Below are 12180 nucleotides of genomic sequence, written 5' to 3' on the forward strand. Positions count from 1 at the left end.
CGATGTACATGCTTGATTAATTTCAACCCCAGACGTTGAATTTTGATCTCGCTTTCGAGCCTAAACCGTCGTTAGCTTATGCCCCTTATTTTTTACCCGCGTTTTTCCACCCAGTGAAAACACAGACAATGAAGAAACGAAGGACCCAACCGGGACTTCGCAATCTGAATATAGATAAATTGCACGATTAAAGATTATTGATATGATGATACAATCGTGCCACTAATTTTTCAACTTCCAATAGCGGGTGGCCATTCGGCACATTTATAGAAACAAGAACAGAATCTGATTTTAAATGGTCCGTTATAGACAAGTCTGCAATCAGCTTCAATAACGACATCTGCCCCCAAATCTTTGCTGCATGGTTCGACACAGGAATCAAGCTTTGTGCCATCACAAAGACCGTCAAGCTCCTTGCTGCAAATTGGACCCCATAGAGGTTTTTTCTTGCTTCCCACTTCAACTCTTGATAATGTGCCTGCTTTTATCATGTCTTTCAGGACACACTCGATCGCGCGCGCGCGCACACTCACACATATATGTATTTACATAGTTAATTATGATAAGTATAAATAAAGATAAAGAATTATTTTATTTTGATATTGTGGTTATATATACGATACAGATTTACTAAACTAAGTTTTTATGATATTTTTAATTCACAAAATAAAATATTTTTGTTATTTGAAAAGGTGTATTTCTGATATATTAAAGTATATTATGTGTCCTCAAATGTTTTACTATATAAAAATTTTTGTTACACGGTCTCACAAGTTAATTTTGTGAGACATATATCTTATTTACGTTATCATATGCCAAAATTAATACTTATTATTGTAAATATAAGCATGATTGACACGTGAATCAAAATCATCTAGCAAGAGATCTATTATACTTACTAAGCCCTTTAACTATAGGATAGAGGTGTAGAATAAATCTGTCTTATTACATGATAATAAATTGACCATATCATCCAGACTAAATAAAAAATTATAAAACATCATAATTTTTTAAAATAGCAAGATATCATCCTACGTAAAAAAAATTTTCTAATTAAAAATTAAAAAATTCATCCTCAGATTTATTAACTTTAATGTAAATATGTAATCTATGAATTTTTAAACCAAAAAATAGTTAAAACGACGAAGAAATATGGCACACAAGAAGCTAATTTATTCTCTTACAATTTGTGCTCGTGATTTAACATTATATATAGATGGTTAAGTAGATCTCTTGTGAGATATTATCACGATATATAGATGGTTAACTAGATCTCTTGTGAGATATTATCACGAATTTATGTTTGTGAAACACTCTTATGAATTTATATACGTGAAAAGGGTCGATTCGTTCATAGTTACTTTGAAAAATAATACTTTGAGATAAAGAAAATTAATATTTTTTTTGAATTGGGTTAGTTTAGAGATCTACTTCCCAAAATCTACCTGGAAGACAATCTCACAAGAGTTTTTATATGTAATTAAAGCTCGTAAACATCCAAATTACGAGATGAGAAATGTAATTTCCTCTTCGATCGAGCTCTCTTGGATTGTTTAGCCACAATTGTAGAGTATTATATTTATTTATTCGATTTTCATTATATTTATATGGAAAAATAATTGCGGAGCTTTAAAATGATGGAAGCGAAGTGAAGTTTATACCTGAGACCAGAGATGAACAAAGGCCTAAAACCAAAAGAGATGACACCAACTTCTCCATTTTATGTTCGATCGCAAGTTTGATGCTCATTTTTATAGTCATTTATCGCCAAAGATTTTTGAAATTTCGGATTTTCGAGATCGGATTCGACATCTTTATATGATTTTCGGTCAACAAATAACCTTTCGATCGGATTTTGATTCTTGCTTATGATATTATTATGGATGCACATATTCTTGATTTGGCTATGTGAATTAAATTACATTTTCCATTTTTTGATTAGCTTTTGTATGCAACGATTTCTAATTACATCAATTTGATCGTTGAACTTTTTTGTATATAATAATAAATGAATTTGACCTCATATCTGAATTACAAGTCAAATTAACATAGAACCTCATGATAGCAATTTCATTTGAATCTCCAATATGAATCTTATGATACACGTAAACTTCTCAAGTGATAAAAATAATTTATTTAAGTCACTCATGAAAAAATATTACTTTTTATGCTAAAAATATTAAATTTTATTGTGAATATAAGCAGTGTTAACTCGTCTCACGAATAAAGATCAGTAATATCGTCTCACAAGAGATCTATTCATCTTAATTTGGTTATGTAATGATTAAATTAGAAGGGTTCTCTGTTTATTCTTTGAAACATATTCTTTACTATTTTGCTAATGTAGGGATTGAAAATTATTACTTCATTCGACCTAAATGGAAATGTTTTCATTCATCCCAAGTCCAATAATTTGTAATTTTAAATTTTTTTCTCACTGGACTACTTTCTCTCTCGAATTTTTTATTGCATTAATCAATTTATACATACAAAGCATTAGAGTGAATGTTTCATATGTTCTTCAATTGTTGATAATCTTCTCCCAGAAGATTAAACTTGTGCTCAAGTTCCATGTGTTTTTGGGGAAAAAAAAACTCAAATATGTTAAATTTGTCTCAAATCCGATAATTTCGAATATGAATTAATTATTTTTAGAGCTAATCTGATAAATTTATACACCTATTTAATATTTATGTTTTAAATATTTTCAAAAACTAGATTATTCATCGAAAATATCCTTATCTACTAAATTTCATGTTCTCACGAAATAATAGTTTTAAAAAATTATTAATTTTTTAAATTAAATTAAAATGGTTTTGTGTTTCTTTTTTATTAATCTCATTTAATAATGTGATGACAAAAACTTGTGTGAGACGGTCTTACTGGTCGTATTTTGTGAGACATATCTCTTATTTGGGTCATCAATGAAAAACTATTATTTTTTATGTTAAGAGTATTAATTTTTATTGTGAATATCGGTAGAGTTGACTCTTCTCACAGATAAAAATTTGTGATACCGACTCACAAGAGACCTGCTCTATAAAAATATGTATGTCGTTTGAGATAGCGCTTAAATAAGAATAACAATCTTTGATCGTTAAATTGACTTCTTTATCTTAGTTGAGTGAAATTTTTACTAATAAAAAAATCTACAATATATTTAAAAAATCGTTTATTTTTTTATTTATCAAAATTTTAAATTAATAAATAATTTTTTTTACCAATTCAAAAATTTTGTTGTTTATTAGACGAATAAATTTAGATTAAAAATTTAATTATTTTTAAAATGTTAACAAATATTTATATTAAAATTATATTTAAGATACATAATAACAACAACAATAATAATAATAATTTATGGTTAATTAATATAAAAAAATTCACGATGAAACTCTTTTAAAAATTGAAAAATATAATATTATATAAAAAATTATATATTATTTAATATGATAGAGATTACTGAGAATTAAATATATAAAAAATACACAAAACTTAAAATCATATAATTAAAATTAAATAAACAGATATAACCAATTCAAACAGTTCAATGCAGTTTATATCTTAAGGGATCTCAAAATCAAATTTGAATTTTTCAAAATAAATTGAAATAACTCGACATTTAATTAGATAATTATTTCTTATTTGTTTTCAAATAATTAATGTGATAGGTAAATACATTAATACTCATAAATATTTCATTTTATAGCATATTATTTTTTCGAAAACTTTTCAAATATAACAAAACCTATGAAATTATTAATAATTAGTTACAAATAAATTCTAAGTGCATAATTAATTATACTTCTTCTTACAATAACAAAATTTTTATATGTTATCAGATAAATAAATTAAATAAAGAGAACTTAAAATGATAGATAATATTTTTTAAATATTAATTTATATCATATGTTATCATCATCCATGAAATAATAATAGATAATTTATTTTTAAGGTAAGACAGTTAACACGCATGTGTAAATTTTGGTAATCTTAGTCCAATAACTTGAATTTTTTTTAATTTCGATTTTTTTTCTTGAAATCGAACTTTTTTCTATGAATTTACGTTTCGAGTTAATCGAACGATTTCAGTTTCAAGTAATTTTTTTTATTTTTGGATAACAGAATTTGAGCAATGATACAGAAATATTACAATAATAATAAATAAATAAGAGAATGGACAAGAAATGCTCAAAATCCAACTAACAAATCTTAAAAATGTACTAACATGAAAATAAAATGAAAGCAGCATATTGTGATAATTATAAAGTCAGTAATCTCAATTACAGCGTACATTTTGTCCATCGCCAAGAGAGAAAAAGCAACCCTTGTGTCAGTGTCCAAACCCCCCAATACAGCAAAAAGTTAAAAACTCAAAAAATCTGCAGTCAAGATTCATTTTCGACATTAAAACCACATTTCAGCTGTCAGTTCTGAAGAAAAAACGCTTAGAATTCAGTGTTTTTTGAGAAGGAACACACCTTCAATTCGACTTAATTCCCACAGAAAAAATCAAAAAAGGGATGATCTTGATCATGATCATGATCATGATCATGTTGGTAGCCATGGCGGTTGGCATTTTCTTCTTCATCTGTACCAAGATTAACACTGCATTCATTCTCTGAAGAACTCGGGGTGCTCGAAGCGGTTCCGTTATCTATTCCATTGCCATTTTTCGACTGTAGGATTCCGGTGGGATGGACCGGGAACAGATCCAGTGTTTCTTGGTTATGTGTTTTAGAGTTTTTCGGGGTCGAAATCGGGTAGTAGTCTTCGTTTCTGCTCCTGGGGTGATGGAACGGCTGACTTGTGGGGTTCGATAGTCTCCTTTTGAGACCTGCAGATGTGGGCACTGCCACCTTTGGGCACTGTGGCAAGAAACCTGATTCATTTTGGGGTGGTGGGATGTAGCATGGGCCGCAAATAACTGAGTTAGGAACACAAAACTAAAAATTAATTTCAAAATAAATTATACGAATTTTTTAAAAAAATTGATTTCCTTCATGTTTAGTAAAGTAGATCAAGAATTCAAAGAAAACAAAATATACCACTTCCATCGATCAGAAAGTAATCGTCAGATTTATAAAATTTTCAAGAACATATGTATAATGATTACAGACCAATTAATGGTGGACAAAAGAATACATGCATTACCATTCTGATAATGTGGAAACAGTGGATTCGCATGGAGGAACCTATTGAAATAAGCGAAAGACTCTTGCTTCTGCTTCTGTCTTTGCCTCGCCTTGTGATTCTGAAACCAGTAGAACACATTCTTCCCTTCGATATGACCGAACGCCCGGAGCCTCGCGGTGATCTGCTGAATCTGTTCAGCACTCGGAGTCCTCAAACCCTGCCTATACATACTCTCCAGTATATTTATCTGCTCTTTCGTAGGGTTCCACCTAGACCCTCCTGGACCACTCCCAAGATTCTCATTCTCACCCTCCATTTCTGCAAGAAACAAGCAAATCCGATACAAAGATGGGTTTTTCGAAAAAAAAGATCGAATGTGTATATCGTACTTGTGATGATGATCGTTTTGTGGGTTAAATAAATTTCTTGTTGGTGGGGTTTATATAGATGGGGATAAAATCAAGAAAAGGGGATTAATGGGGAGTTCGCCCTAGCTATCACCCAATCATATGGTGCATGTGTATTCGTGCAAATTTAGTTTTCCAATTAAATACTCCATATTTTTATGGGGAGAAAAGAGATAAAACAAAAGGTCAAACAAGAAAACTACACACAGAATATTGAGAGTGGAGAAATTAAAAGAGGGAGAGAAAAATAAATGTGTGTTTTTTGCATGCGTATGGTTTTTTGGTGCTGAGCCCATCTCTGAAAACATGGAGTGTAGCGGCTGAGGTTTAGGCATGCATGGAAGGACTAATCTGCCCCTAGGGGGGCTTGCCTTGGGAATGAAAGTGTGTAGCATATTGGTGTTGCTGGAGGAGAGGGGTAGGATGGGGAATGTGGGAAAAAGACAGAGAGGTTTTGGGTGTAAATTAAAGAGTGTAGGAGCTAGGCTTTGGAAATTGTTGTGTGCAGAAGATTGTTAGGATATATGGTTTAGTTGATTAAGAGGCGACCCTTTGATGATGGTGAAGGGAGGAAATGAATGAGGGCAACATCAATTTTTGCCTTTTGATTTGGATTTTGCTTTGCTTTGATGTATATATAATATATCTAAGTTTATTAATATTTATTGGAAATAAATATAATTCTATATTGAATGTTTAATTATAAATTATGTAGTCACATCGATTATTTATACTAAGTAATAATTTTGTATGGTAAATATATTTAGAATTATAATAAAATTTATATAAATTATACATTTATATGATATAATAATTATATTATATTATTTATAAAAATTAAAAATTAAATAAAGATTAAAAAAATTGAAAGCCTCCACACCTAATTTGGTGCAGGGAGGAGCTAGGCCAGAGAGAAAATGAAATCTTCTACTATATTTGGTATTTCGAACTATGTTATACTTTATTCAAACAAACTTCGTTTGTACCAAATTTTAAAAATTAAATATACCAAACATTATACCTTTTTCGATTGGTGGATAGAACACATGCATACCTGGACGGCGACTTTTTATATGAACACAGAGATGTGGCCGAATTAGCCTTGAACGCCTTCAACAATGCCAAGGTTATACAATTAGATTGACTGTCCTGATTTTTTAATATACATAAATAATTTCTTTCTGCGGTTTGAGTTTAATTGATACACGGAAAGAAATTTCGAGCTTGAGAAGCTTCTCAAGCTCGATCGCGTTGTAAGTCTATTTTACTGCCTGACTTTCCAGGCTAAGGAAGATGGAAGTGACGAGTACTGTTTACTTTTTCGAGCTGTTTTTAATTTTTTAGGCACAGACAATCTTTATTTCTTGTTTATGTTGCTGTTCTATGGTTTGTGTTGTGTATGGACTGCATGTGTTCTTCAGTAATATCCTAGGCATGCCAAACTTAAATTAAATAAATATCTTCCTGCCAAATGAAGTGGTGTTTCAATTGAACAATGGCTAGCTAGCTATGAGAAATTGATCTGATTCAATTAAATAGCCATAATGATATTGAATGGCGAGAGCTGAAATAGAAGACAATGCGTAGACACGTTAGAAAGTTGTTATCTAGGAGATCAAATGGTGTGATGAAGTTTGTGGTGCATGGTTAGTAAATTGCATGAGGATTTTTTTTTTAATTCTAGAGTAAAGTTGCACAAGACTTTGTTTGCTGCATACCTGATAAAATTATCTTCAAATTTTCGTATTACTTGACTCGAAATTTAAGTTGAGTCATTCCTTTCTTCCATATGTTACACTGTTTCGACCAAGAACGTGGCGCGCGAATGCTGCTCTACTAACGGTTCTCGTGGTGGCAAATGTGACTATGCTGCTGGTTCAAGCTTCGCTTGTGCAGAAGATTGTTAGATTAGGAGCATTAGTTGATTAAGACACGACCCTTTGAATTTTGATAATGGTGAAGGGAGGAAATGAATGAAAGCATGTAAATTTTTTCATTTCGATTAGGACTTGCTTTGGCGTATACATCTAAGTTGATCTATTTATGCCATCATAATCATAAATTATAAAATTTGTAACTGTCTTTCTAAAATGTTATCTTTAGCTGAATTTTTTGAAATTTATATAGTGAAAGTAACTTTTTTGACCAGTGAACGTATCTAGGGTTTTAATAAACTAAATATTCAAATTTAGTTATGGTGCATTTGCTTTTAATTTCCGATTATTTTTTGTCATATTGACGACATGGAGTCAGATACATCAACATTTTCCGGTGCTTCGTCAAAACTCTGAAGACATAGAATTAAAAACAACTTTGATTGATATATCATATATATCTAAATACATTTGGTAGGTTGGCATGTCCCCATTTTTTTTATTACAAAAACAATATTTTTTTATTAATTCCAAGTTAATATTTCATGTATATATCTTTAGTCTTGACCCACATAAAGAAGGAAAAAAATTGCTCTGATTGAGAAAATCGTCTATTGGATTTAATTAGTGGACAAAAATTTTCGAATATATAATTATTTATTTTCTAATATGTGCAATACACGTGCCCAAACACTACTAGTTTATATGATAATTATGAATATTTAATAGATTATAACTCGAAATATGACAATTTAATTGATAAAAAAATTATTTTCATTTTTATATTTGACGTCATGTCAAATCACGCCCCTTTATTGTTTTATTTACGCTTCACAATTATCGAAAGTTTGGGCATCTGTAAGAGGAGAGGTAGACTTGGCCAAAGGTTGGGTCTGACCCTGAATCGAATCGGAACTAGAACCAGTTTGTGGTCAACGGGCTGATTAGCCAAGTCAACTGAATTGATCCAGAATCGTGATTGGAATCGTCCTAAGGCGATCTGATTACGATTGTGGGTAAAAAATCTTGTCACCCGCCGAATCCGACTCGCCAGGTTGGACGTGTCTTACTAGCCTGATCGGACAATAATTATTTTATTATTATTATTATTGCATTTGAAATCAACAACCACAGATAATATAAACGTTTGTTATTTATATTTTTTCATCAATATATGCATGCTCGTGATATTTATTTATTTTCGAATCAATGGAACATATGCACTAGTATTTGTGAATTTTTTTAAAAAAATTCATGATGCTGGTGAACAATTATCTGATGTTTATTATCTTACTTTTCATTTAGTTTTCTCACATTGTTGCAACATTGCATGCATTTTTAGTGAACATATTAAATATAATGATAAATCTTTAGTTCAATGTATTTATGTCATTAAAGCAAAATGAGAAAAATACTTTTTAGAAATCTGAAATATTTTTATGTGTTTTTGTTTTAATCATAAGACTTAACAGTATATTATAATTCTTTAGGCTCCACTATGTAAATAGTTCCTAATATCTTATTGATTTTATTTTATATATATGTTGAACAAATTGTTCCATATGAATCACAATATATATATTTTCATTACTAATATTACTTTTAAACTTACTAAAACACAATTTTTATTAAGAGAATGAACGAAACATCCACGAGGATTCACAAATTTCAATCAAAACTTGATAATTATTTTACCACTATTTTTTATTTTAATAATGCATATGAGGAAACTTTCGAAATAGTGCGATGGTGGTTACAAAAAACACAAATATATCTAATTTGTCGACAATGACAAAGAAATTCTAGTTTGTCATGTTTCAATGGTAACAATGTAGCAAGCTTTTAGTATTTGAGGAAATACATAGGATGAGAGACATTCTAACTTAAGGCCAGAAAATTTAGAAGTTCAATATTTGCTCAATAATTGGTCAAAAACTACTACCCGAACACAACATATTAAAAATGATGAAGAAAACCAAGTAAAAAATGAAGGAACATTCGGAATAACGACGAAGAAAATGCGAATAAATGTGATTGAGTATAATGAAATGTAATATAATGTTTATATAAAATGTTAAAAGTTAAAATGTAATAGATTTTTTATTGAGAAAATGTAATAGATTTTTTTATTAAAATAATGAAATATTTGATAGAGCTTTACAAGTGCAATTGATAAGTGTCGTTTTTTACATGTTTTAATTGTGTTATTTTAATTTATTATTGCAAGAGTTTAGAGTATTGAGCCAGCATTTTATAATTTTTATTTATTATTTATGCATATTGTTCGTCTTTCACATGTTTCGGTTGATTTATAGGTAGAATTGATAAAACAAAAAGAAAATTATTGGCTAAGTTGCGAGGAGGGTGTGATGGGGCGAGTAATCTTGCTCGTCCCTGCTCGTCCCTGCTCGTCCCAACGTGAAAATGAAGAAGATTTGTGTGAAAGAAGCGGCAATACGATATATTTTAACCGCACTAGCGCGCCCCTTAGCACCAAGCAGTTCGCGCTAGGGAGGTAAAATTGGATCAACCTAGCGCGACCAGATATGTCGATTAAAGCACTAGTTATCTCTAGTTTTTAATTCTATGTTTTGCAACTTCTTATCAAAACAGTACAATTTTTGCATCAAATACAATATCAATCTCCAATTCATCTATTTAAAATACTATTCTCGAAATATTATTTTAATTATATATATATATATTAATTCTCACGATTTATTTAATATTTTTTATAAATTCAATAATATAATATAATTACAAATTTAACTTGATATATTTAATATTATATTGAAAATAAATATAACTATAACAACTTATTTCAATAATTATTTTAAATATTTTATATTAATTTAATTAATTATTTAAATTTAATTCGATTCATAATTCTATATTAAAGTTTAGTTATAAATGATGTAGTTACATTTTTTTATACTAAATAATTATTTCTTTGATTAAATATTTTTTAATTATTTTATATAAAATTCATATAAATTATACATTTTATATATATATATGTATGTATGTATGTATGTATGTATGTATGTATGTATGTATACATATATGGGGAAACTTCAAATAAATCTCCAATGCTTAATTTCAAGAGTCCCATTATAAGTAATGGTCTGGCTCCCTACTTTTAACTTAATTTAGTTTTCAATTCTCCAATCGCCTAAAAATTCCAAAATACCCCAGTAACATATGAACAGTTAACTATTTCGATTGATGATGCTAATTTGACCATAGAATGTGTTATGAATGTAACATATGAGACACATGGTCTGGGTCAATCAGAAAATGAATTAAAGTTGAGCTATTTACAAGAAGTAGATACTTGCAAAACATGTCCAATCTATATACGAAATTCAAGATCCTCAGGAACATATCTATCATTTGGTAATTTGCGTACTAGACTTGTTTTGCATGTGGAAGTCATTAAGATTTGTGATATTGGAGTTAATAAAGAAAAAAATAATGACATCGATGTGCATTTTGGATGTGTGGAGGTTAGTGCTATGAATTTTGATATATGTAGAAGGTAGAAGAAGAGAATATGATTTTGATGCAAATGTTGAATGTGGACGAAAGGAAATTGATTTTGATATGAGTGCGAGCAATACAAAAAGAGAATTCAAATTTATTGTAACATACCTCCTAACTTCAAACCAAAACGGGGAAGATCAAATAAACGAAGAAAGTCATCTATTGGAGAGTTTGGACCAGGGGCGGAGGCACACTCTTGTATACCCGAGCTTTAGCCCGGGTGGCCCAATTTTTTTTAAAAAAATTTATATATAAAATTTGTATAATTTTGGAATAATATGATATTAGCCTGTGTAGATCAATTTAAAATATTAAAAGATTGTAGAATTTAAAATTCTAGCCCGGGTAGAGCCATATTTCTGGCTCCGCCACTAGTTTAGACGACAATGAAAGAATAAATGTAATATATGAAATGATATTGGACATTATAAGACAAAATGTACTCGTAAAACCACTTGATGTACTAGAAAATATTGTTATTTTTAAGTGGATAGTTGGATGTTTTTTTTTTACGCAATTGAACATTAATGATTTAGTATGCATGAATTGAAGATATTCCATACTATTCAATGTATAAAAGGTGATATAATTCATTATTTATAATAATTTACTATATTATCGTATAATTTCATGGATGAGAATGTATAAAATTTAACTAGTGAAAAATAATTTAAATAGAGACTGAGAGCGATAGAGGAAGGTCGAATGAAGATTGCATGTTATAATAGAAAACGTGAGCAAATTCATGTTTTGTGGACTATTTCTCTATTATAGTATACTTTAATGATGTGATAATATAAAATTTAAAACTAATATAAAATAATCCAAAGAGTGAGGGAGAATGATCGAGAGCGACCGAATGATGACCGATTAATAATATAAAAGGTGATCAAATTAATGTTTGGTAGACTATTTACTCTATTATGTATAATATAATGTTGTGACAGTATAAAACATGAATTTTCTCACCTTTTCTATTATATCACTCAGTCATCATTCAATCACTCTAAGTCTCTCAATCTCTCTTGGATTATTTTACACAATCTTTAAATTTTATACTCACTTCGTTGAAATATACTATAATAGAGTAAATAATCAATAAAACACGAATTTGCTCACTTTTTCTATTATATCACACCGTCGTCATTCTATTGCTCTTGGATTATTTACACAACTTTTGAATTTTATAGTCTCAAACCTTTAAAGTATACTATAAAAGAATA

The 12180-nt window shown here is 29.4% G+C and overlaps 1 protein-coding gene and 1 long non-coding RNA gene across 2 annotated transcripts; both read right to left on the bottom strand.

Annotated features, from left to right (window-relative positions):
- Window positions 1-129: 129 nt before the first annotated feature.
- Window positions 130-1743, bottom strand: LOC142537534 (uncharacterized). Its single transcript, XR_012818558.1, has 2 exons — window positions 1662-1743; window positions 130-478 (listed from the first exon to the last, which is right to left on the bottom strand). It is a non-coding gene; the product is annotated as an uncharacterized LOC142537534 (long non-coding RNA).
- Window positions 1744-4490: 2747 nt separating this feature from the next.
- LOC142556690 (WUSCHEL-related homeobox 4-like) lies at window positions 4491-5449 on the bottom strand. Its single transcript, XM_075668176.1, has 2 exons — window positions 5152-5449; window positions 4491-4924 (listed from the first exon to the last, which is right to left on the bottom strand). Exons 1-2 carry the CDS (start codon window positions 5447-5449, stop codon window positions 4491-4493), a joined length of 732 nt encoding a protein of 243 aa, XP_075524291.1.
- Window positions 5450-12180: the final 6731 nt, after the last annotated feature.

Source organism: Primulina tabacum, chromosome 1 (assembly GCF_025594145.1).
Source record: "Primulina tabacum isolate GXHZ01 chromosome 1, ASM2559414v2, whole genome shotgun sequence".
Taxonomy (NCBI): Eukaryota; Viridiplantae; Streptophyta; class Magnoliopsida; order Lamiales; family Gesneriaceae; genus Primulina; species Primulina tabacum.

Coding starts and splice junctions, on each gene's coding strand:
- LOC142556690 (XM_075668176.1), bottom strand. CDS start 5,449: ATGGAGGGTGAGAATGAGAATCTTGGGAGTGGTCCAGGAGGGTCTAGG. Junction 4,925..5,151: donor GTTTCCACATTATCAGAATG/GTAATGCATGTA, acceptor TTCCTAACTCAG/TTATTTGCGGCCCATGCTAC.